The sequence below is a fragment of the Muscardinus avellanarius genome, assembly GCF_963383645.1.
Source record: "Muscardinus avellanarius genome assembly, chromosome: 17".
NCBI classification, from domain to species: domain Eukaryota; kingdom Metazoa; phylum Chordata; class Mammalia; order Rodentia; family Gliridae; genus Muscardinus; species Muscardinus avellanarius.
Window position 1 is genome coordinate 8,609,987 of NC_137803.1, and position 25,499 is coordinate 8,635,485.

The 25,499-nt window shown below is 36.9% G+C and overlaps 1 protein-coding gene across 1 annotated transcript in view; it reads left to right on the top strand.

Moving 5' to 3' along the window:
* Nucleotides 1–435: 435 nt before the first annotated feature.
* Nucleotides 436–25,499, top strand: part of TMX3 (thioredoxin related transmembrane protein 3) — a gene marked incomplete at both ends in the record, with an annotated part of 31,479 nt that continues 6,415 nt past the window's right edge. Inside the window, 13 exon segments of the mRNA XM_080714482.1 lie at nt 436–527; nt 529–662; nt 1,646–1,700; nt 4,075–4,114; nt 4,964–5,087; nt 12,011–12,056; nt 13,312–13,392; nt 16,319–16,418; nt 17,160–17,237; nt 20,052–20,118; nt 22,145–22,243; nt 25,167–25,224; nt 25,421–25,474. Of these exon segments, the coding sequence (XP_080570608.1) occupies nt 436–527; nt 529–662; nt 1,646–1,700; nt 4,075–4,114; nt 4,964–5,087; nt 12,011–12,056; nt 13,312–13,392; nt 16,319–16,418; nt 17,160–17,237; nt 20,052–20,118; nt 22,145–22,243; nt 25,167–25,224; nt 25,421–25,474 (1,028 nt within the window).

Sequence of the window (25,499 nt, forward strand, 5' to 3'; positions counted from 1 at the left end):
AAAAGTTACCGAAGTAACAGATTCCCCCTTTTGTAAGCAGGTTTCAAGAAGACTTCAAAATACATTTTGGAAACACACAAAAAGATGCACAGTTAATTAATCCACACCCTTACATTTTTCCACTCATAGCTATTGCAGCATTTTCCACAAATTTAGGCCACCATCAAGATGCGCAGGTACGCTCACTGTAATAAGTAAAAAGACGTGCCACCAATCAACCCCTAAGCCTATGTGAGGGCCGCTCCCCTTCCTCCCTCGAGGGAAGCCCGCACTCTGTGAGGTTCACCTTCCCGGAAGTGCCCCCGCCTGTGGCCTCACCGGAAGGACACCCCGCGCCGGGTTCCCACGCTCCGGGGAGGCAGCGGCGCGCAGTGGAACCCAGAGAACGCGACTGCGCGTGCGCCGCAGTCTCGCGCATGCGCCGGCTTCTTGCGCATGCTCAGTGCCAGAGGCCGGCGGGCCCAGGGATGGTACCGGAGGCCGGCCCGCCCCGCCCCCTGGCCTCTGCACCCAGCTTCCTTTCCGCTCCGCTTCCCTTTCCCCGCACGCAGGCGGCGGCCGCGGTTCTTCTGGGTCTCTCGCATCGCCTGGAGCGCCGCAGCCCGCCATGGCGAGCGTGGCCCGCCGGAGGAGCCGGGCGGCCCTCGGGCTGTGCGCCGCAGGTAACTCGTGCGCGGAGGCGATGCCGGGCGGGGCCGGGCTGGGGGCCGGGGCGGGGTCCTCGGCGACCCTCTGAACCCAGGCCGCCTCGGGGTGCTTCTGCCCAGCAGATCTGCGGTGATCGGACAGAGCTGAAGCCTCCAGGAGCTTCCCCCGCCCGGCTGTGCTGGAGGCTCGGGCCAGGCGTGCATAAGATGCGGATGCCGGGTCTGATTTTTCTTGAACTGGGGCAGGAAGTTTCAGTAGCGCCAACTCCATGGATAGGCGACCAGGATGTCACTTTTCTAGCTCGTGGCCAGCTTTTGCCTGGCCTTGAGGTGCTGAGTCTTGTCACGTTTGAAGGATTTTTATCACCCGCACTAAAAGGGGTGAGTGGTCAAGGACACACCATGGTCCCGTTGCCTGGATTTTGCGATGTGAAAAGTGGCCTCGATGTCTTGGGTCTGTTTCAGTCTCTGGAAGGGTGCCCAGGTTCTCCTGATGGTTTGCTCTGTAACTCAACCACCATGTCGTAGAATCTAAGGTGTGCCAGGTACTGCAAAAACGAAAAAGAAGAAAAGTGTAGCTTAACTTTGTTTTTTTTTTTTTTCCGTTTTTCCTTTTGAAAATTAAATGATACTGTTTTGTTAGCATTTGGAGTTTTTGTTGAAGATGTAATTGCCAACAGAAAACCCAGAAATTTTTTTTTTTATCTCTACTCAAAAAGTAGAATAGTAAAAAATAAAATGATAAAAGTGACGCTCTGGAGGAAAAGGAACTGTGTTTTAGGTGAGTTAGCTTACAGTAGCACTTGCCAGTTGCAGTGTGTTTACATGAAGAGTAAATGTTTCCTAAGTCAACGGTGGCTACTTAGGCTTCTGCCTGACTCAAACCTTGGGATTGATCAATGGTACTTTTTTGGTAGATTTTAAAGAAAAAGCAAAACATAAACCAAATGACAAATCACCATTTATTTTCTGCATTTTGTCTCTTTTCTTTCCCCCAGTTATTTTGCTCGATATGGCTTTCTGTAAAGGATTTGTAGAAGATTTAGATGAAACGTGAGTATCTGTTTATTTGAAATATGATTTTAACTTTGTCCAACTCAGATCATATGTAAGTATTTGCATGTTTATCTGGTCTCTTAATAACTGGGATGCTAAAGGCCAGTGCTTATATATCGCCACTTTAGTGAGTTATCAATACTGTATGTACACAATATTGAGTATGCCTTGTTTTTACTAATAGCCGTAAAAACAACTGGCAAACTTTTCCATATTTTGTTTTATCTTTTTTTTCCCTTTTTTCTTTACTCATCCGGAGTGGGTGCTGGAATTCAGTATTTCTGTTCATAGTATCACAGCAGTAATCACAAGACCTTGTTTACAGTAGGTGAGGAGTCTTGTTCCAGATCCAAATCCTCGGTGAGATCGTTCAGGCTTGACTGTAAGCAATAACAGTGCTTTTCCTGGCAAGCCACTTGGGGAAAGGTCCCTCCCTAACCCTCCCAGCCTCACCATGTGTATGTGCAAATACGCATAGCTGCACTCCTGGCCTTTGTCTGGAAATCTCTGAATTGGAAACCTCCCCTAAGGCATTTCCCAGGCACTTATGGGGAAACCCTTATCAGTTGCCTCAGCGAGGCCCTTTCCCACTCATAGAGACAGAAGCCTTCTCCTCAGTGCCCCTCCCTGTTTGTGCCTCATCTGCTCCCCACTAGTGCTGTTTGATGGGGAGCAGTGGAACACAGGGCTATTACTCTCTTGTGTCTCTTGGCCTGCACTATCACACAAGTGGATAAAGGCTGGTAGTTACTTCCCATTTCGCTGCTTGTCCTAGACCCAGTCGCCTGATTGCATGACAGAATTGGTGTAGTGTACAAGCGGATCAGTTGAATATAGTGCTATTCTGAAAAAGCAATATGCCTGGAAGCTCCCTGTTCCCGTCACATTAACGGATCTTGGGTAGTTCTCACAGAGTGTGTACAGAAACTTTTTGGTTAAGGGGAAAGTCAGAACACACCTTTTTTTTCAGTGTGTCCTGACAGTGCTGACTCTCGGAGGAGGAGAAAGGACTTTTGCTTTCTGCTCCTACTAATCATTTTGTAACCTATTAGGATCCTCACCAGAAAGGCCCTTAGGCTACGGAATATTACCAAGACTGAACCATGCTTGTCAGCTAAATGTGGAAACTGAATTCTTCTTTGTGGACCAGCAAGCAGATGTTCCATTAGTTTCTCCTGGATCCCAAAGACAATGGCCCTAGAGAAATCAGACACAATTGTGTACTGAACATGTAGTACTGCTGTTGTGAAAAGGTACCAAAACAGCATCAGAACGATGTCCCACTTCTCACATGCCAAGGCCAAGGCCCAGGGACAGATTCTTCAAGCTCATGGGCCAGGATTATCTCACCAGATAGAACACACTGGACCACTCATCCCATACGTGACTACAGTTGATGCTTCTCTGGGTTTGGCTTAGCTGTCCCCATGCGTTCTGCTGGCTCAAGCCACACTTTCTAGGCCCTACATGGCCATAATTGCTTCTGTTTGGGTTCTTTAAAAAATACTGCATATGATGATGTCCCTAAGTTTATTGTGCAACCTACACAGAAGTAAACTGAGTCATGAGCATACAGTGCACTCTCCATGCTCTGTATCATGCTAATCTCCATTGTCACTTGAGCATTTCAGGGGACAAAGGACAAGTCGAACCAACTGATGATAGGGTGCAAATTTACCTCAGCTTCTTCTGTACATCATCTCAGACCAGTGATCTCAGTAATATAATACCCAATTGAGTGCATTTTCGCAAACATGAAAATGGCCATCTTTACCTGGAAGTGATGGGAACCCAAAATCCATGTTCCTGGATACCATCAAAGGACAAGTATTATAAGCAGGCTTTTTGAAGCATAATTACCTTAGGACTGTTACATTAATTTTCTTGCACAGCTGTTAAATGGAATAGAAGGGTAAAGACCTTAGGCATATATAATTATCCCTTGTTATTCATCAGGATTATTTTCAGGGCTCCCTGCAGCAAACAGAATCAAGTACCATACTTAAATGGTATAGAATTTGCATGTATCTTATGCACATCCTCCTATATAGTTTAAATCATCTCTAGATTACTTATAAAACCTAACGTAAGGGCTATATACATAGTAGTTGTGCTATATTGATTAGGGAATAATAACAAGAAAAGAAAACCTTAATTCTCCCTTTTTTTTGGTTGAATTCTTCTAATTACTTCTTCATTGGTTCTCTAATTTTATTGAGCTGTTTAATGAATAAAATATAGAGGTGACTGTATAAAAATTTTACGTAAAAGTATGTTTTTATGTTTCTTTCTTCATCAGTATATTGTCCCTACCTGTACTATACCTTTGTAAAGTTGACATGCAAAATCAGAGACATCTTCTTGTTTTTAGGTTTAAAGATAATCGTAAAGATGACATTTGGCTTGTAGATGTGAGTATGTCAATTTTATATTTTAATTACCCACCCTTCCCTCTTAGAGTACCTTAAACATTCTTTTCTATTCAGAGAAGACAATGTAGTTAGTACTTATGTGTCTATTCAGCTTGTTTTCTCAGTTACTATTATTTGAGATCCTATTTTACAAAAGAACCAGTGCACCTCAGAGCTGTTAGCTTTCTTGCAACATAACCTATTTTTTGTGGCATTCTAAAAGTAGGTGTAGTTAGAAGGGAAGCTGTAACTATCTTTTAATGGGATGAATCTGTGGATTATGTCTTCTGAAGTTATAGTATAATTTTATCATCGATTTTACTTTAGTTTCTTTATATTTGCCATGAGATTGAGTATATTAATATTGATATCACTTAGTGATAGTCATGCTTTCATTTTAATAGTAAACAAAATTACATTTTCAACTTTCTTCACTTTTAAGTGTGGGATATATTTGAACTTCAGAATACTTGAACTTTGTTTGAAAACAAATTTGAGTAGCAAAAGAAATGGAACAGGAGTTGCAGTGTTGGTGAATATTTATAGAACATGGACACATTCACTTGAAACAAAGATTTTTTTTATTGTAAATCAAAAGTGTATTTTAAGTAGCAGTTAGGAATCATGTAAAATGAATTTAATATAACATTTTTATGTATAAAAAACCTCTTTAGATTTAAGCATATTTTTTACTTTTGAGTTGCTATACAATCACTTAAGAAACTATATTTAAACTTTTGTCTAAACGGGATAACTTGCAGATTATTTAATCAGAGAGTTTCTTTAAATGTTAAGATTAATGTTCACAGTAGTACAGCATTTTAGTGATTTTCTTTTTCTTTTGGATAGTTTTATGCACCATGGTGTGGCCATTGTAAAAAACTAGAACCAATTTGGAATGAAGTCGGTGTTGAGATGAAGAGCATAGGTTCTCCAGTTAAAGTTGGGAAGATGGATGCTACTTCCTATTCTAGTAAGCCTTGTTCACTATTTTACTGTTCTCATGAAGAAAGTGCTCTAGTTATATTCAGTAGTATTCAAGGTGGAAAGATGAAATTATTTTTGTGTGTTTAAAATTATCTGAATAAGACTATATTTTATGAATTAAGTGGATTATTAGCCTTTGAATGTTTAATATACATTGTGTGCTTATCGTAGGCCTAACATAGGCATATAACCATCATTTGTTCCTGCTTGAGCCTACCTTAGAAAATCAATCTCCATGAGGCAACTACAGAAAGTATATTATTAAACTTGATGTTAATAGTGATGTGAGTTAAATGAATGGGTCTCTTGTCCGTTTGAATGGATTAAGATGGCATGGTAGAGGAATAAACAGGAATGTAAGGATGAAGTGAGTTTGGATAAGTGTGAGATTCAAGAAGGTATTCACATTGAAAAGAATACTAGAGCAACAATCAGTTGAAAAAGAGGTTAATGAGTTTGTATAGAGAACAGAATCAAGCAAGCTTCGGCCCATAGTCTACACTGTTGTCCTGCCTCCTTTGTGAATGCAAAGATCAGAACATAGTGGCACTCAGTTGTTTACTATTGTTTAGGCTGTTTTTGTGAGCATGTGTGAAGCTTGAACAGTTGTGACTGAAACCACAAATCCCCCAAACCCTACAATATGTTATCTGACCCATTAATGAAAAAGTTTACCAACAGCTCTCCTAAAGGATTTTAAGTTTAGAGAAGTAGAAAATAACATAGAAATTTGGAAAGAGCGTAGGTTCAGAAAGTAGGACCTGTTGTGCCTGCTTCTTTGTATTTCCAACATTGGGAAGGTTTCTGAAGGCCCTTAAGCTTTGGTTTTATATTAGTAAATATTTAATTGCAGTGTTTCTGTTGTTAATTTGGAGTTTGATTGATGGAGAGCATTGTACAATTCTTTGTATCTAATAAAGATAGATTCCTTTTTCTTTCTGTTAATAAAGTAGCAGTTTGTAATATATATTTTTTTCGGGGAAGTCATCTATAGAACCTGAAATATTTTGGATCAAGAGAGACCTACCTGTGTTTTAATCTCAGATTTCATGTCCTACTTTTATGGCTTTTGTAAAATATTTAAATCTCTCTCAATTTTAGTTTTCTTCCCTGTAAGGAAGTGTGATAATCTTCAAGGTTTTGAATATGATATTAACATTTTATATTCAAAACCCACTGCCACGTCAAAATTTTTTGTATTTTATAAGTTGTAAAATAAAAGGGAGATAATATACATTTTTGAGAAGGAAATTACTTGATGAGAATGTTTTTGGCAACAACTTATAGAATGAAAGAGGAGAGCAGGTAGAGACAGGAAAACCCTTCAAGTGAACATCTGTATGTGTCCTGGTGTAGTGTTCTGGGAACTCAGGCTTGGGTGGAAAAACAGAGTGAAGTGAAAAAGTAATCATTACTGTCATTTGTTAGGCTGAAATCATAAGTTCTTGTGTCTAGATACATAATGATTATGTATGCATATACATGTTTATTCCTCGATGCATTCATTTATTCACTAATCATTATTTAGCTATCGCACACTCTTTGTGAATCCTGTACTAGTCTCTTGATTCTTAAGAAAGACTCATACAAGATCTTCCTGACCTGGAAATGCTTGTAACCTAATAGAAATATAAATATGAACCAACCAAGTTCAATAAAGTCTTAAAAATAGCAAATTCTTAAGGTGTCTTGAATCATTCAATGGAATGGTAATGTAGAAAGGAAAGGAAAAGGATTGTATAAAAAGGGTCATTGAAAAAACAGTTCATTTAGATTGGTAAAAATCTTTATGATAACCTGCTCAAGTGATGCCTCATGATAATTAACAATTTACATTGTCAAAATTATTTTAGTATCCAATTCATTAATATCAATATTTATCAAGTGCCCACATATGCTACTATTAACTTGGAATTCTGTTTAGGAGAAAAATAGCCAGTGTAAGGCCTGTGGGGTAGCTGAGTATTTGAGGGCTTTCTTAGCATTCATAAAGTCCAAAAAGGTCAATATATTTTTCTTGTATAGCTTAGATAAGAAGATGTTTTACATACTGTGACTAGAAAGGAATTTTCTCAGTCTTCAGAATTCTTATGTAGGTTTTTTGCGTTTAATTTCATAACTTTTTTTACTTTATGATGGGACTTTCTAACTTCATTTTTCATGAAGTGGTGAGTTTTTTCTCTAATGCCATAATTATTATAGATTTTATCTCTTGTTCACCCAGCATTATATTGCATTATATTTAATTAAAACCAATAACCTCTGTAGAGGCTGCTGACAGAAAGTATTCATGTCTCACAGAAACTGTCTAGATTTGGGGAAAGGGAAAGGGGAACTGATGTGTACCAAGGCCCTCCATCTGCCATGCATTGGGATGGCTACTTTGTATAATGTACTTCTTGGATATAGAATAATAAAAGTCATCCCTCCTCCCCAACTTGAACCTCTACTTGCATACCAATGTGTTCTTGTGAATCGTTTTTGCTACTTGAATAATTAAACCATGGTTTATTAAAAAAAATTCTTTGTAGAAAACTTGTAGAATCAGAATTCATTCATTTAGCAGATATTACCTACTATACTATAGACAAAAATACTACTATATTCATCATATTTAATAAAAGAAATTGATAAGCACTTGAAACCACTATCTAGATTTTATCTAGATTTTAAATTGAGTTTTGGCTTATACTGGTTTCTTTAAATGCTTTGAGGCAAGCCAGGCGTGTTCGCACACGCTTGTAATCCCAGTACTTGGAAGGCTGAGACAGGAGGATCACACAGGTTTGAAGTCAGCCTCAGCTACTTAGTGAGGCTCTTAGCAGCTTAGTGGGACCCTGTTTCCAATCAAAATAGAAAATAGGTCTGGAAGTGTAGCCTGGAGGTAGAAAGCCTCTGGGTTCCATCCTCAGCACCACACACACCAAAAATAATGCTTCAGGGCAGCTCAAATATAGGTATTTTAGTGGAATTTGGACTTAAATAGACAGAAAAATTGAATTATTTTTCAACTTGTCAGTTCTGTCCTTTGTCGTCTTTGTAGAGTACTCAAGATTGGCTGTTTGCATTGGTATCTCTTGCATCCCCATAGGCTACTTCTGTTTCTCACTGTGTAGTCTGTAGATGGACTACCTGCATTAATACACCAACTGGTACTCATTGTCAGTCCAGAGTCCAGTGGTCCACACCAGCCCTACCAACTGAAAAGCTTTCAGATTGGTCAAGAGAGTGCATTTTTAACATGCATTTCAGATGAGTTTGCTGTACATTTAAGTTGGAGAACCATAAAGTAAAGTGTTATTTTGATGGATAAATAGTCACAGGATTTGGGTTTAGAAAGGTGTAGGATTATCCAGTGTCCTCAAGGGCAAAAATAGTCTCTAAGATTCTTTGATGTTAGCTTGATTCTTATTCATGTAATTGTAGTGGTTGAAAGCAAATGCCATTATACTCAATCCAACAAATCTCTGTATAGCACTGTAACACCAAAGAAATTTGAACTATTTAATTTATTCTTCTCTGCATATTTGGAATTGTATGAGAAATTTCCTGATGCACAATTTAACTCTTAATACTTAAATAACATAAATTTGTATACTGTCCACTGTTTTATTCTTGCTCTGTATATATGGCCCTTCAAGAGTAAGTACTAAAAGTGTTTCTCATTCAGCAATTAAGTTTTGCTATAATGCCTCCTGTCCTGGTATGCTGAATTCTGTTAGGGAACCACTGGAATTCTGTTTACTCTCCAACCTAAGCGCAATACTGTTTTATGATAAAGATCATATTTTATTTTGCTTTGGTACATAAACTTGCAGTGGCATTTGACCAATCATACTTTTATTCTCACTTCCCATTTACAGATATTTGCAAATTAATTTTACTTTCTAGAGTATAAGCTTTTAAATGGGTAACTATATTTTAAAGATTCTCTGCCTTAGCACTGTCAACATTTTTGGTCAAGTAATTCTGGAGTCCTTCCAGGGTATGGATGATTGTTTTCTGTGTATACTAGGATTGGTTGCAACATCTCTGGGCTCTACCCACTGGCTGCCAGCAGTGCTACCTCCTCTCTTGTCCTTCCCACACCCACATTGTGCAAGTGAAACATTTCTCCACTTGACTGAGAACCACTATGTTTTCTACCTTTTTCATGTTGCAAACATATTGGCACTCAGTAAATACTAAGAAAAATAGTCATTTTCAGCTGACAGGGACCTCAGAGATGGAGGCTAACTCCTCACTCCTTTCCCCCCTTCCAGTTATAGATCAAGTAACAGCACCTAGCTGAATGTGACACGACTGTAATATCACAAACCAGAGTTTGAGACAGAACTAGATGTACAATCCAAGATCACCATGATTCATACCTTCCCCTATCTCTGCCGTGAAGTCATTACCATTTCATGAAGACCAGAAATGAAATTCATGTTTAACTTCACTCTGTGAACATTTAAAATGACGAGGCTCCAAGGGAAGTTATTCGTGTTAACACACAGGTTCTTTTGTTGTGAAGGAATTATCTCAGGATTTTATATAAGTCATTCTTCTCTAATATGAAAAGTAAATTAGAATCCTTAAAGTCAAGACTGTTTCATTTCCAGCCTTACTACTTCATTGCTGTTTTTCACACAAGTTACCAAGTCTTCCTAAATTTTATTTTGTTCTGAATTTGCACCATTGTTCTAATACAAAATAATTGTTGAGAGGTGCCGTTGATGGATATTAAAAGCAGCTACATAATATTCTATTCTTATGTGTCTATTAGTATTATCTGTACATTGATATATCTATCCAGAGCTAATTCCTTAGCAATGAAATCAAGACCAGAAGTAGGAAGGACCTGGATCTAGCACTTAAGGCTCTTCTGTGTGCTGGACTCTGTTCAGCTTTTTCTACATATTTTTACATTTAAAAATTCTACCTATAGCCCTTCAAGGTGAATGTTATTTTCAGAAGGAGAAGCAGAATCAGAGAAGTTAGACTGCTCCAGAGTTTGATGAAACACCAGAGATCGTAACCTGGGTCACCATGTTTCTGGCGCACAGCCTTTGTGTCCTGCTTTGTATGATGCCATCATTGCTCTCTGGGGAAGCTGAGGCCAATGAGGCTTTAGTTTTTGACAATCGTGATTCTATCAGATGTAAAGTTTCATGGTCAAGGATCCAGGGTGTTATAGGGTGAGGGGTAGTATTTGTATCTTCTAGATATTAAACTGAAGTCAAGGAAACTGACAGCGTTCAGTGTGTAGCTGGGAGTTTTGCCCTGAGGTTTATAAGATCCACCGCATCATGGTGTAAAGTATCACCGCTATATTTGACGTGGATTGCATACTTCATTTCCCTTTTTAAAAAGTTTAAGTTTTGCATATAAATATATTTTAAAATAATTTAAATTGTGCAGAAGAAATAACTAGTGGTATATATAACTTCATCCCCTAATCAGCTCTATCATTCTTGGTTTTTGCAATTTTTAATGAGTTTTAGTTGAAGCTGAGAAGGCTTTGTGATTACTTGTCTTTATGATTTAGAAAGGGGGCATTAAATGCAGGGTTTATTCATATAATTTCCCCCAAGTTAATGACCTTGCTTTGAAGAATGCATTTTAATAATCACAGTCATATTCAGTTAGAATGAACGTGACAATTCAGTTGTAAAGTAGAGATGGATATAAATTAATTTATGTAATTGACTTAAGTTTCCATGAGCATTCACAAACAGGACCTAAATCTTTAGAACTAAAGTTTTTGTTACCACTGCTGTTTGTGGTGCTTCTTATTTAAAAAAAGCATCAATCACTGTCCATACCCTTATAGTCACTCTGTCCATATATCTCCGAGAGAAACTCTGGGCTAAGATGGAGAGATTTAGGGTGTTACTTTGCCCCAGATTTACTTCGTCGGTCTTAAGAATTGGTGAAATGTGATGAGAGACCAGCATTGAATGAAGCGGAAGTGGATGTTAACTAGTCCGGGGGGAGTAGTTTTCTTGTCCTTAACTGCAGCAGAGGGATAGCCTGGAAATTCAGGACATGACAAGGGAGACTTGTTAGCAAACACAGTGTACACTGCTCGGACGCTAGGATAGTCTTGTAACTGTTTTACTTGTAGAATGCCCAGTATCTAAAACCATTTTATTTCTCTTTTCCTGTTCTCATTGTCTGAGTCTCTACAGTAGAATGGTATTAATTTGATAAATGTTTCTGTACTTTAGAAAATTCTAATTCTCTATTGCTTTTTTTTTGTTTCTTATTTGTTTTTATTTTTTTATTCATCTCAAAAGATGCCACTGGAGCAAATACCACTCAGTTACTATGAAGATTTCAGAATAATCTGAGAAAATCTGAATTACTCTAGGTTATTATGAAAGCAGAAAATTATAAAATCAAATTGTTTCTCAATCATGTATTTACTAAAAAAATTAAATAATTTTGCAAATATAGTTTATGCTTCTAATATTAAAATACACTTCAGTTCTCTGACAACTTGGGAAACAATAAAGGAAGAGATGGGCCTTTTGAAGAGAAATGAATAAAATCTAAGAAGAAATACTTTTTCTGGAAATGGAGTCAAATGAAAAGTACTTTATGTAATGGTATTTATTTTTTTGCCAAAATAATTTTTATAGGAGTACTCAACAGATAAATTTTTAACTACCTGGCATTTGTTTTTTTATTTTGTCAAAGTATTTTGTGCAGGCCATAGGTTGGATTATTAAGTAATTATTTTGAAGGAAAATGTCTTGATTTTTAAATTTTTCTATGTTTGTTTTCCTTTTTAAACTTAAGAAGAACATATCTGCAAGGGTTTGTATAAGTATATTTATACTTTTTTTAAGTAAAAGGCTCTCATTTGTTACCTAGTTTCTCATTTTAAAAAATTTAGAATTATTTATTCTTTTTCTTATCAAGGCATTGCTTCAGAGTTTGGAGTTCGAGGTTATCCAACAATTAAGCTGTAAGTTGAGTGTTGTATGTTTATATGTGTATTTTTATTAGTTCACTCTGCTTACATTTAATTACATTTATTTCTAGTAATTTTCCTAGAGGGTTGAAGAATTGGGTTCAGCCATTTTTTTTAGGGAAGGTACGTGCTCACAGGAGAGGGACTGCACCTGTGTCCATCTCCATCTCAGTTAGTTAGGGCTGACTCAGCAGACGAGTTGTGAGTGCGCACTGTGCTGTGCAGGTCGACAGGGTTCACAGTCGCAGATCACAGAGGCTCTTCAGGAGCATGAGCGTGTGTTCTGCTTTGTCACTGTAAACCCTATGCCCTAACGCATTTAACTTCTGCCTAAAAAGAACACATTTTATTAGAGATAAAAGAAATGAAAAGAACTGAAAGTGATGGGTATTAAATCTAATCCAGCTATTGTTCAAGTCTAATAAGAGTGTACAAATTGGAAAAAATGCTGTAATGATTCTAAAGGACTTGTTTTATAATTGTTAAAAATGTAACTTTATTGAATTGTCTCGTATTCATTACCCTTATTTTGGTAATGTGGGGAAATGAAGAGTTCTGTAAATTCTTTTTATAATAAAGTCTTATCTTCAATATTTTAAAATTTCAAATATCAAAATTTAAGTAATTTAAATGTATTATTTTGAGAGTTTTGTTTTGACCTCCTTCCTTCCTCTGCTTTTTTAAAAATAAACATTTTTATGTTAAGTAAAATTTGTTTTCTGTTTAGTTATAGATGTTCTTTTATTCTTCCTAATTTTTCTTTCTTATAATTTCAATTCATTAGGAACAATTCTTTGGCAGGTTTTTAAAAGATTATCTAAGATATTTTTTGTGTTATGATGGATGATGATGTATTGCTTAACATTTGTTTTGCCTTTATAAAATACTCTCAATTTTTCATCCTTTTATTTACCTTTTGGCAGAAAATATTGTGAGAATTATAGTACTTCAAAGCTCTTGACCATGACGGGTAGATTATTCACTTCTCAGAAGGCACAGACACATTGCAACTATCAAATACAGAATAAAATATTTTAATTTAATTTCATGGAATACAGTCGTTTTAAATATATACTGAGTTGCTGGTCCTTAGAAGCCAATTGCTTATAATTTATAGGATACTATTACTTCTAAAACTCTTCTGCATTTACTATTTTGTGTGAAAGAAGTTTATACTACAGTAGAAAGTAATTAATATTAAGTATTAAACCAGTTAATTTAATTCATGTGTTATCCTTTTCTTTTTAAGATTAAAGGGGGACTTGGCATATAATTACAGAGGACCACGAACTAAAGATGATATTATTGAGTTTGCTCACAGAGTGTCTGGGTAAGTTCTTCCTGGAATAAGGCTTTACTATGTGATACTAATATTTGAAAATCAGATCTATTTTAATAGAAAATATTGAACACATATTTTAGGGCTTTAACTACATGAAACATATTTGAATTATCTTGTATTCTTATTTGTTTATGAGAAAAGATAAGGTGGTGAAGCATATATAAAGAGATGATTTAAGGGAACAGTGGAAGTCAGGCGTGGTGGCGCTTGCCTGTAATCCCCTGGAAGACAGAGACAGGAGGATCCCAGATGTGAGGATAGCCTCAGAAACTTAGCAAGACCCTCTATGTCTACACAAGTCTTTTGTCCCATTAAGATGTATGACTACAATGCACCAATAAAATAATTTAAAAAGAAAAAGATAAAATAAGGCTGGCTGCGTAGCTCAGAGGTAGAACACCCCTGGGTTCCATCCCCAGGGCTACAAAAAAGAAAAGAAACAATTTTGACATTGGCTTACATTCTATTCTTGCTAAGCTCACACTTACGGTTTTCTTGTATATAGAAGAAATTGTGTCTATTTTCAAAAATTTGATAATGTCTGCATCAGTCCCCACTTATTCATGGGTGATAGACACCAAGACCGTGGGTGGATGCTTGAACTGTAGATTGTACCAAATCCTCTATATCCTGTTATTTCCTATTCATACATTCCTATAATAAAGCATTTATAAATTAGCCACAATATTAGATTAACAACTAGTAAATAAAATAACTAATAATAATGTAGAGCAGTTATAACAGTATATTTTTTTCCTCAAAATACAACATTGTACTTTCACCGTCTCACTGAAAGGAAACACTTGAAGGCTTCTCTTTGGTATCCACTTATCCTGCATCATTACTCTTATACTTTGGAGCCATTGGCTAGTAAAATTAGGGTTACTTGAGCATGGAAACTAATACCTGAGAGTCCACCTGCTTTGAGAGGCCACTAAGTGACTCCCGGGCAGGTAGGCTGTGTCACGTGCATATGCAGCACCAGGGTATGATTCTCATCTCTGAGCAGGATGGATTGGGACTGTATGAGGAGGACCACTCAGCTTGGTCCACTATTTAAAACTTACAAGTTGTTTATTGGGAATTTCTCACTTAACATTTTTGGACCATGGTGGACACAGCTGAGAAAAACCTATGGATAAGAAGACTCCTCTCTAGCAACTTTGTGAATCTTGGTTTTTATTTTTATAATATTGCTTCTCTTGTGCCTGACTTGTCTTTATTTATTTATTTATTTATTTTTGCTTGTTACCTAATTTTAGAGTTTTAAGAGAGGCTCTAGGATATTATTTTTCTGATAGACTTTGAGTCTCATTTCTAGCTGGGATGCTGGAAAATGCTTTATAGATACAGCCAGAATACTTCCCTTTATTTGCATAAATTTCTTTATGCTACCTATGAGGTTTTCTTGAATTTTTTGCTAAAAAAGCGGGCATAATTAAAATCCAAGAATGTATATGAATACAGATTTTTGAGGTTTTAACTGATGAGGAAGCAAATTCTTTCAAAAAGTTATTTTTGCTTTGAATGTAACTTTTTAAAAAAATATGTCTTGAGGTATAAAGAAAATCATTACTTATTTAATGTGATTATGTGGAACTTCTAGGAGAACATTTATTAAGTTAATCTATATTGACATTAGAATATAGGTGCTGTCTTTGGAGCTTGACAGGATGCTGATATTTTTATTAAAATGGTGAATTTATATGGTATGATATTGTCACAAATTATTTGAGAAAATTTATAGAACTAGAAATAATCTTTAGAGTTTGAGATGCTTACTAATGCAGTTTTACTGTATTTTCTTATTGCCTGCATGTGGTTTTTTCTTTTTTTCTTTGTGATTAAATAAAATTTTGAGAAAACTCTATTCAAGGAGTTCTTGTAGAGCAGACCTTACTCCTTCATGGTTGATATCAGTCTTTGTGGTGTGACAGCTTTGCATGCATTTGGTTTAAGCATACGGTGTTCTCCTGATGTAACTTGGGGTGGCTTTATTGCAAACGCATTTCAAGAGGCAGTCCTGGAGTTGCATCACTTGCTGGGTAATTGCTGAGCCTTGGACCAGAGGCTGTGGAGACTGACGCAAGGCACTTAGCAGCCCTGCACTGTGCAGTGTGTGCCTTTCTCAGCTGCCGTGTTACATCGACAAGTCCTGTGTGGTGAAAATCTGATGACATGCACCACACTTAAAAGAAGACAGCCTCTTTTTTTCGATATTTAATGGTATTTTATTAGTGGTGTTTTATAGTAACCTTTCATGGAATTCATTCCTCTATTTTCTTTTGAAAAATGCTTGTATAATAACATTCTTTATAGATTCTATTTTCTCTTCATGAGGTTCCGTTTGTAGAGTTCTGTTTTCCATTTGTAGAGGTTCGTATTCACTACTGTGACTCATTTTTATATTATTTTTATGAATATTTATAACATATTTTGAAACTTTTGGTTTTGGCCTCCATGGGTTCCTTAGAAACTATGTAAGACTTAAATTTTAAGCATTGTACACTCCAGGGACTGTATTTCACAGTGTGTTTTGTGAATGTTCTTTTGAAAAAGGAAAACAAATTCTCATGTGAATTGTTTTGTTTTTAGCTGAGGGCCTTACTAATGGATGATATTTCTGTACCTGCCAAAATATTGGCAATGAGAATACTCTCTGAAGGGATTTACTTGAAATTTACTTTGGAACTGATAGATTAAATTGTAGATACTACGCAAATTGTTAGTATACAGATATAACAGTATCATAGCTGGAGTTTTATTGGGTTAATGTGGAGCTGGTGATAGAACTTAAAATGCAGTGCACGTATTATTAAGATTTTATAATTCCGTATATGATCAAACAGCATATAAATGGGAGGAAATTATGTTCTATCTTTAGTTCACATTCACTTGTTTTGTTTTCAAACAGGGCTCTGATTCGGCCACTTCCAAGTCAGCAAATGTTTGAACATGTACAGAAGAGACATCGTGTATTTTTTGTTTATATAGGTGGAGAATCGCCTTTGAAAGTATGAAAATATTTTTTAATTCTTAAAATCAGACATGCTATTGTAGTTTAGTTAGCTATATAGTAAAAATTTAGCCAGGACCTCAAAACGTACTCTATTTTTTTTGGGGGGGGAAATATTTTAATTCAAAAAATACTTTATAAAGTATTTTATATACACCTTATATGGTATTGTATAAAGATATAGTATATCAAGTTACATAAACACCTAACTTGGTATCTGCTTTTCTAAAGCAGAAATTAACAAAAATATAGGTAGATGTTGCCTTTGTTAGTGTTTATTACTGACCTAGTTATTTAAATTTTATATTTAATGTTTTAAGTCTTGGAGACTGTAAACCTGCAGTGTGCCTGTCAATATTTTAGAGGCAAAATGACATTTTATGTGTATGTGTGTATATGTCTATTTCCCCTATAATCATCACCATCATTATTCATCATTGTTAATCTTACTTAAATTAATAAAAACGACCAACTTTATTTGGATGTGGATTTAAGCCCTTAGTTATATTGAACTTTTGTCTTAGAGGCACTTGTTTTTTGTTTTTGTTTTTTGTTTTTTGTTTTTTGTTCTTTTTGCTTGTATTTTATTTTTCCCCCATTACTTTTCCACCAAAAGAATGTTTGGAAGCATACCGTGTTGGTACTAATTATTACAAAAAAATAGTTCTGTTTAATAAGGAATGAATTTCAGTCTTTGATTCATATTTTAAAATGGCCTTTTTTGTTTATATCATCATAGGAAAAATACATAGATGCTGCCTCAGAATTGATTGTATATACATACTTCTATTCTGCCTCGGAAGAAGTGGTTCCTGAGGTAATGTATCCCGTTGGAATTCAATGGCACGGTTTTGTTATTTAAATTATTACTTGATTTTCATTTATCACTTTTTATTGTGATGATAGAACAAAGTTGTTAACTTTGTGATTTTCTTTTCTCATTACACTACTAATACTGGTGACAAATGATAGCCTCAGACTCTTTGTTTTTTATAAGTAGTAGGGGTGTGTGTGTGTGTTGTAGATGAGGTCTACTCTTGTGTCCTCTGACTGTGATCATGGTTCTCAGTAAACAAATCCATAAATAGGATCTCTTTAATGCTATAAAAAAATAAAGGTGCAGTGTGACAGTTGACATGCACAGGAGGGGATGGCTGTAACTAGACTTGTTGATTAAGAAATGTCTTTCTGAGCTGGGCATGGTGTTGCACACTTGTAATCCCAGTACTTGGGAGGCTGAGACAGAGGATCGCTGGTTCAAAGATAGCCTTAACAACCTAGCAAGACCTAGCAAACTATGGAGATTTTGTTTTGAAACAAAAGGGGCTGAGAGTATAAGAAAGTAGGTGATCTGGGACTTAAGGTCGGAAAGAGCTCTTCAAAGGTCAGTGGACAGAGTATGTCAGAAACAGGAAATAGATATGCAAATGCTGAGACAACAACACACTGGGCATGTTTGCGGTGCGGAACCAGCAGGCCAGTGTGGCTGCACAGAGAGGGGAAGTAGGTCTCCTGATCAGCACGTGCGGAGACGACCTTGACACCCAGGAAGAACGTTGTCTAATGTTTAGGGCATCGCTGTGTGTGGAGTGGGTAGACCAGAAAGTAGATCCAGGGAGACTGACGTTTTGCAGAAATCTCTGTGGAGTCTGGCCATGGCAGTTAGTAAGAGAACTGGAAGAAGTGAAAGGGTTGTTGTATTGAGGCGACAGAATTGTCAGAGATCGATGATGTGGAAGAAAAGGAGTGAATTGAGGATGACTTCTGAGGCTTCGGTTTGAATACCTGGACAGATAGTGGTGTTATTTATGGGCTTGGGGGATGTTGTGAAGGAACGGGATGGAAGTGGAGGAGACAGCAAGAGCTTTCAGCTCATTTGGTGCAGCTTACGGTGCATCCAAGTGCAGCCTTCACCTAAGCAGTTGCACATAGAGGCCTAGTGTTGACTCATGGCTGCATGAATACACTTTTTAGACATGGGATGCAGTTTTTTAAAGGAAATAAGTAGTCCCAGGATTTGAAGTCAGCAAAGGAAAATGAGAAACAGCCAGTAAAGTAGGAAAACAAAATGAGTGGGGAGCAGAGATAGAACAGTGTTTCAAAGGAGAAACGGCCAGTCATGTCAAGTGATCGTGAAGTAATCAAGGAAAGAAAAGTAACCATGATGTTTGTCCAGGTGGAAGTGGCTGCTGTTGACAGGATACCTCCTGGCACCACCCGAGAAGTCAGCGGTAAATAAAGTGGAGACAAGTGTAGACCAAGCTTCAGGAAAGTTTTACTGAGCAGGGGACCTGAGAAACTTGACAATAACTCAAGAGAGACGTGAAGAAAATTCCTTTTTCAAAAAATATAGTATGAGCCGGGCGTGGTGGCACACTCTTGTAATCCCCGCGCTTGGGAGGCAGAGACAGGAGGATGGCGCAGGTTCGAAGCCAGCCATGTGCGCTGGCTTAGGAGACCCTGTTTCCAAATAAAAATGTAAAAATAGGTCTGGGAGTGTAGCCCGGAGGTAGAAGGGCTTCCAGGAACCCCAGTACCACACACACACACACACACACACACACACACACACACAAAAAAAAAAAATATATATATATATATATATATGAATAGAAGGTATAAAAAAGGTCAAGTATTTTTATTTCACAAAGTTACATTATAGTTCTCATTATTTTAAGTGTTTTCATGTTTAAGTGTTTTGTTTTAGAATAAAAAATAGGGCTGGGGTGTAGGTTAGAGGCAGAATTCCCCTGTTTTCTATCCCCAGTACTGGAAAAAAAAAAAATATATATATATATAAATGTTTTAGTTTAAGATTATAGACTTATCTAGAATATAGGTTTAATTTCTCCTGAGATACATTTGTAGATATTTATCTAACTCACATTGAGAATTCTAAGGAAAAGGGCAAAGTTTATAATTTTTTGGTTCATCTCTTTTTTGAATATTAGTGTTTTGCCATTTAGATTTTCATTACCTTTATAACTAAGATTTGCAAAAACTCCATAAGGCCCAATAAGAAGAGGACACAGGAGTGAACTATGAGATTTGCTGGCTTCAGAGACTACTGGTGGGTCTCGGTGTCCTTGTCTCATGGAGAAGGAAGCCGATTCCCATAGGTATCATCTTTGGCTTGTTTTCACACAGGCTGTGAGTGGTGGGTAGGGATTAGCCCAGCAGGCCGATGGACTCTGTGGCCCCTCCTCTTCTGCTACATACTAGGTATGTTTAGGCCTGTTTTCAGCTCTAAGAATACCGTGGCTTTTACCATAGCCAACAGGACACTGCTGGGATTGTATAAAACATTCAGACCCAATCCTTGGATGAACATGAGATTGACTAGTAATGTTAACTGTTTGGAAGTTTGTTTTTCTTTTTATATACTTTTACTAAAAAATACGTAGGTATGTTGTAGTTTAACATTATAATGTACTTCAAAGTGATATGGACTACATTTACACAGCACTTGGTGAACTTTTGTTCTTGGGGTGTGTGTGTGTGTGTGTGTGTGTGTGTGTGTGTGTGTGTGTGTGTGTGTGTGTTTTCTCCGGTATCTTTCAGTACTTTCAAGTCATAACTACCAATAAAAACATTTTTACTTGATAAAAGTTACATTTCTGATGTTTTACAGTATGTGACACTGAAAGAAATGCCCGCTGTGCTTGTTTTCAAAGATGAAACTTACTTTGTGTATGATGGTGAGTGACAAAGTTTTATCTCATACAGAAGATTTTTAAGTTGAATGCCGTGTCTGATACAGGAGGCCTGATAAAAGAGTGTAAATGCTACTTACGGTTGCTGCATAGAGTTCTCGTAAGTTTAAAGACTCAGGTGGATTTTGTCCTTTATCTTTTTTTTGTCAGTTATTTGCCTTTTTGAGAAGTAAGCTATATACAAATTCTATAAATACTTTAACATGATCAGAGCTAATTTTAAAAAGATATTTAATTTTTATACACGCAAAAAGATAAATAAGACCTCTTCAATAGTGTAAAGTCTTATGTCTCTCTTGCTATATTTTTCCTTATCAAAGAATCACCTCATTTAAACACACACTTTATCTGTTTAAAATTTATTTCGATATCAAATCTACATTACAAAGTGAATGACACCGTTTGGTTAACAGTTACCGGGATTTGGCCCCATTTGCTTCAGCTCTTAGCATTGTGAAGCAAACCCCACTGGTGTTCTGGCACTGTGTGTTTCTTCATGTAACTCTTTATAAATGTGGGCTTTATGTGCTGGATAACCTCATGCTGTTACAGCGTCTAAGATAATTAGTAATTACCTGATAGTATCAAATGCCCACTCTCATGATTTCCAAACTGTTCTGAGGTATTCCAGGGCACTACATTACTCTTTGAGCCTGCCTGAGAATGTGCCCCTTCTCGTGTCTCCATGTTTCAGGTGTGTCACCTGTGCTTGCGACAGGAGTTATATGTAGTCTCTACAGGCAGTAGGAGCACCGAGCTTCCCAGGATGGAATAGACAATGCTGAGAGCCCGCCTGAAGCTTTCAAATAGACCCAGGACTTTGCTTTGAAAGTTTATTTGAGTAATTGTTGCTAATAAGTTTGGAAGCACTGGAATAAGGGCTCAGGAGGACAGTTTATTTTCTAATGAGTTTCAAGTTTATCACTTGAAAACTTTAGTAAGTTTCTTTGATATGGAGTGAAGATTGTGGCCCAGTAATCAACATCTAGTTATAGGTTTACTTATAATTTTTAAGCTCAAATACGTAAAAACATTCAGATTTGCATTATATTACTTATTTTATAGGTTTGGTAACTTGAAAATGTTTTGTTTAGCAATGCAAGTGACAGAAAAAGCACAACTTTCAAGAGATCAGTATAATCCAGTCTTCAGCCAGACATATTGGTAGGCTTCTAAAGACATTTACTTTACATTGGCTTCTTTTTTATGCAACTATATTTCAAAATTACTTCAGAATTATAATCTAATCAGGATATAATATTTTTCTTAGATATTATCTTTTTTCACTTAGAGAAAGTATTCTCTACTTTCTGTACTTTTGTTGAAAAAGCTAACATAGTATGGTTTTATATGTGTGTTTAAGTTGTACATATGAGAAATATTTGTGTAAAAAGAGAAAGTCATAAAATAGAAAAGAGCAAAGAAATTGTTGCAAAAATTTCCCACAGTGTCATCATGCAGATAAAACCATCTGTCCAAGATAGTCCTTAGGAGAATATGCCTTCGTTTTATTGTTCTCTGACTTATCTTTTTATACTTTATTGTTTACATTATTACAGTGATACTATCATGTTGATTTTTATCACACTATTATGATTTTTTTTAATTTAGAAATCATCTTTTTCAACATGTACCAAAATCTATTTTTTATTTAGGACATTTCAGTTATTTTCTTTATTTTTAATTATTCTTTGATATTTTTAATGCTGTTATAGTGAAGAAATGTTTTTTTCCCAAATCAATTTATTTTTGGTGCAAGGCATTTCACTTTCTTCATTTCTAATTTTATTTTTTCTATTTTAATAATGCTATGCTGAAGAATTGCTTTGTGAGTCAATACCTTTGCACAGCTGATTGCTTACCTAGAATAAATTCCTAAAAATAAAATGGATGGCTTGAAGATTATAATTCTATGTCAGGATTTATATATATATATTTCTAGATGCAAACATTATAACCATCTTAAACTTAAGTTTGCCCAATAATTTATTCTCTTTGTTTTGTTTTTAAGAGTATGAAGATGGTGATCTGTCAGCATGGATCAACAGGGAGCGGTTTCAGAATTATCTTACCATGGATGGCTTTCTCCTGTATGAACTTGGAGACACGGGTAACAAGCAAGAATACAACTCCCCGTTACTCTACAGACTTTTCTTTTAATTGATTACTTAAGTCTGCTTCTATAGGAAATGGATCTTAAGTTCTATTTCATATTTAAGGTAGACATGAATGCTAGTTCTGCTTAATGTGACTGGAGACTTATTACCAAAGAACATAACCTTTGTATGTGGGTGAAGGGTTAGCCAAAGAGAGGCTTCCAAAAGAGCTGCTGGTGACAGGGACGAAAAGGAGCCGGCATAATAAGGGATCTGAGGAAGTGCCCTACCGAGAGGCTACACACCCCAGGCTGGTCTTGTAATAGGAGTTGAGGTAATGCTGACCACAAGCCTGTAAGGCCCACTCTCATTTGTGAAGGGGGAAGAATGCATCACATCGATAGTTTTTTTTTTTTTTAAATGATTGAAAATTATAGGCAGCCAGGTGCAGTCATGCATGTTTATAATCCCATACTTGGGAAGCTGAGACAGGAGGATTGCAGGTTCCAAACCAGGCTTAGTAATACAGTGACAACCTCAGCTACTTAGCAAGACCCTGTTTCAGAATAAACAATAAAATATGGCTGGGGGTGTGACTCAGAGGTAGAAAGCCCCACGGTTCAATCCCTAGTAAGAAAGAAAGGAGGAAGAGAAAGAAGAAAGTGACAGATATAAAGATGAATATAAAAGGAAATATAAATATGAATATAAAATATAAGCGGTAAAAATTAAACTACATATTTTTCATATGTACAAGGTACGTAAGTTACAAGAAGCTAAGTTTAGGGAGAAGTGTGTTGTGAATTTACAGTAAGTTATAAAGGAGAAATCGTGGTTATTGTTGTCATTTGTTTCATTTACAACTTTAAGGAGAGTGGAGGTGTAGTTTTAGAGTGAGAGGAGGTGAGAACTCTCCAGGCTGTGGTTTTGGTACGTGCAGTCCTGGACATAGGGTTTCCCCTTCAGATGAATCTGGTAGGGAGTGAACTTAGGAAGGTTCTTTCTGTCTCGGTGGCATTTGTTCACTTCCTGGGCCTGCTTCTTGTCTAGTGACTTGATTGAGCTGCCTGGTGGACGTTGCCAGGGGTGCTGTCAGTGATTGTGGATTTACTTTCTAATTTTTTTCAAAGAGGAAAATGCATGAATATACTAGATTTTTGTTTGTTTGTTTTTAATACAGTCATCATAGGAGATAGCATAACCTCAAGGTAATTGAAGTAGGCAGCTTTGCCAATCACACAGTTAGTTTTCCCAGATTAACGTGAACCCAGAAGTTAGCTGGTGGCGGAGCTCCTTGTGTGTCCAACCTAATTGCCCATTTAGTAGTGGGCTGTGCCTGCCTTGCTCCTCGGCCTCCTGTGTGCCCACGCTGGCCCCTCAGTGGCCTCCATACTCTGCCCTCACACAGAGTAACTTCCCAGCAGATTTGTGGCAGCAGATCCTTGCATGCTCTGCCGCCTGCCTGCATCTCCAGCCCCATTTCTCTCTAGACCCTCCTCACACTCTCTTCTGCAGCTACCCTGCCTTCTAGCTCCTTAATGTGATTCCACTTCCGCCAGCACACCTCTTCACTTTTGTTTTTCTTTGCCTAAAAATGTGTAGTCAGTTCATTTTCATCTTTGGAACTCAGACCAAGTATTTATTGCTTAGGAAACCATACTGAGCCCTTCAGAGAACGTTTCTCTGTATTCTGCTATAGCAGCGATTCCTTTGCTTCAGATTGCTTCTAGTTTGAACGGGAGGCAGGTGCGTCTGACAGGAGCGTCTCTCCCCTCCCAGCCTGTGCTTCCACAGTGCAGAGTTGTCGGCTTCTGCTCATCCCTGTCTTCTGCAGCCCAGGATACTGCATGTTGGTTGGCACTCACTATTAAATTAATATGAGAAAAGTTGCCTGTATTTCTTGGGATTCTCTTCAACCATGAGAAGATGTTCTTATTGTAGGCATTCTAGAAAAATGACAATTTGTGGTGCATTTGAAAATTACAGAAGCACAATATAAAAACCAAACACATAATAAATTAATATTTTAAGAAGGGAAATAATGATTGCAAACAAATATTCTCAGCAGAGTTAAGGTAGCAGGAATTGTGTTGTTTGGAGATGTGTTTAAATAGGAGGAAGGAGAGGAAGAAGCATTACAGGGTGGGTAGGGTCGTACTGAGAGATTACTGACTTAAACGTATTTTTACATACCTGCTCTGAGCCAGATAGTTTACCGGTATTTTTCTGTGTATAATCCTAATTATCCCCCAAACTATGGAATTGGTATTAATTTTTCCAGGTAAAGTTTCTGAGGTTCAGTTACACAGCTCCTAGAGGTGGGGCTTCACTGTCCTCCTAGAGCTTGGCACAGGGCCCGGAGCGCACCTACGGTCTGGCTTTCTGACCCCAGCTCCACTGTCCCGGGTGTGTGTCATGCTGCCTTCCTAGTGTGTTCAGAGATGTATTTGATTTATGTTTTATTCAGGGTTCAGGAAATGTGAGTCAGCTTAATCCTGTATATAATTCCTGGCACATAGGCCACGTAAACATCATCTTCTTATTTTATATATTTTTCTATAGCTACAACAATTCTAAGTAAACTCCTATTAATTTATTTCTTTTGGTTTTGCCTTAGTGAATTTGTGGGTTGTGTGACAAAAACAATTGAGTATATAAATTATCATAGATGATTTATTATTATTTGCATTGTGGGGGAGGAGGTAGACAATAACATATCACTTACAGGTGGCTAATTCACTGATTTACACTCTGATTCAAATGCATATTGTATTATAATGTGTTAATTTAATTAAGCAGAGCATGTAGGATAATTGGAATTAAATCCTAGAAACATTTTTTTTTTTTGCTATAATTCCCTGTTCACAATGAAAGAGATAGCTGAAAAGCTCGTATAATAAGGGTTATTGAATTTAGATATGTCATTCTTAATTTCAGGAAAGCTTGTGGCTATTGCAGTTATTGATGAGAAAAATACATCAATTGAACATACCAGGTATAGTTGAATTGAAATAGTTTTAAGCTTCAAATGTCATCCAACTCAGACTATACATGGCTCTAGATAAACTTGACATACTGGTATCTTGCTTTTTCTGCAGTACTTAGATAAGGCAGCAGATATGATATAACTGAAAAATTATAATGTATTTTCCAAGTGAAGAACTGAAATATTTATGTTTGTTCTTCTACAGATTGAAGTCAATTATCCAGGAAGTTGCTAGAGATTACAGAGACCATTTTCACAGGTACATGCAATGCATTATGGGAGAC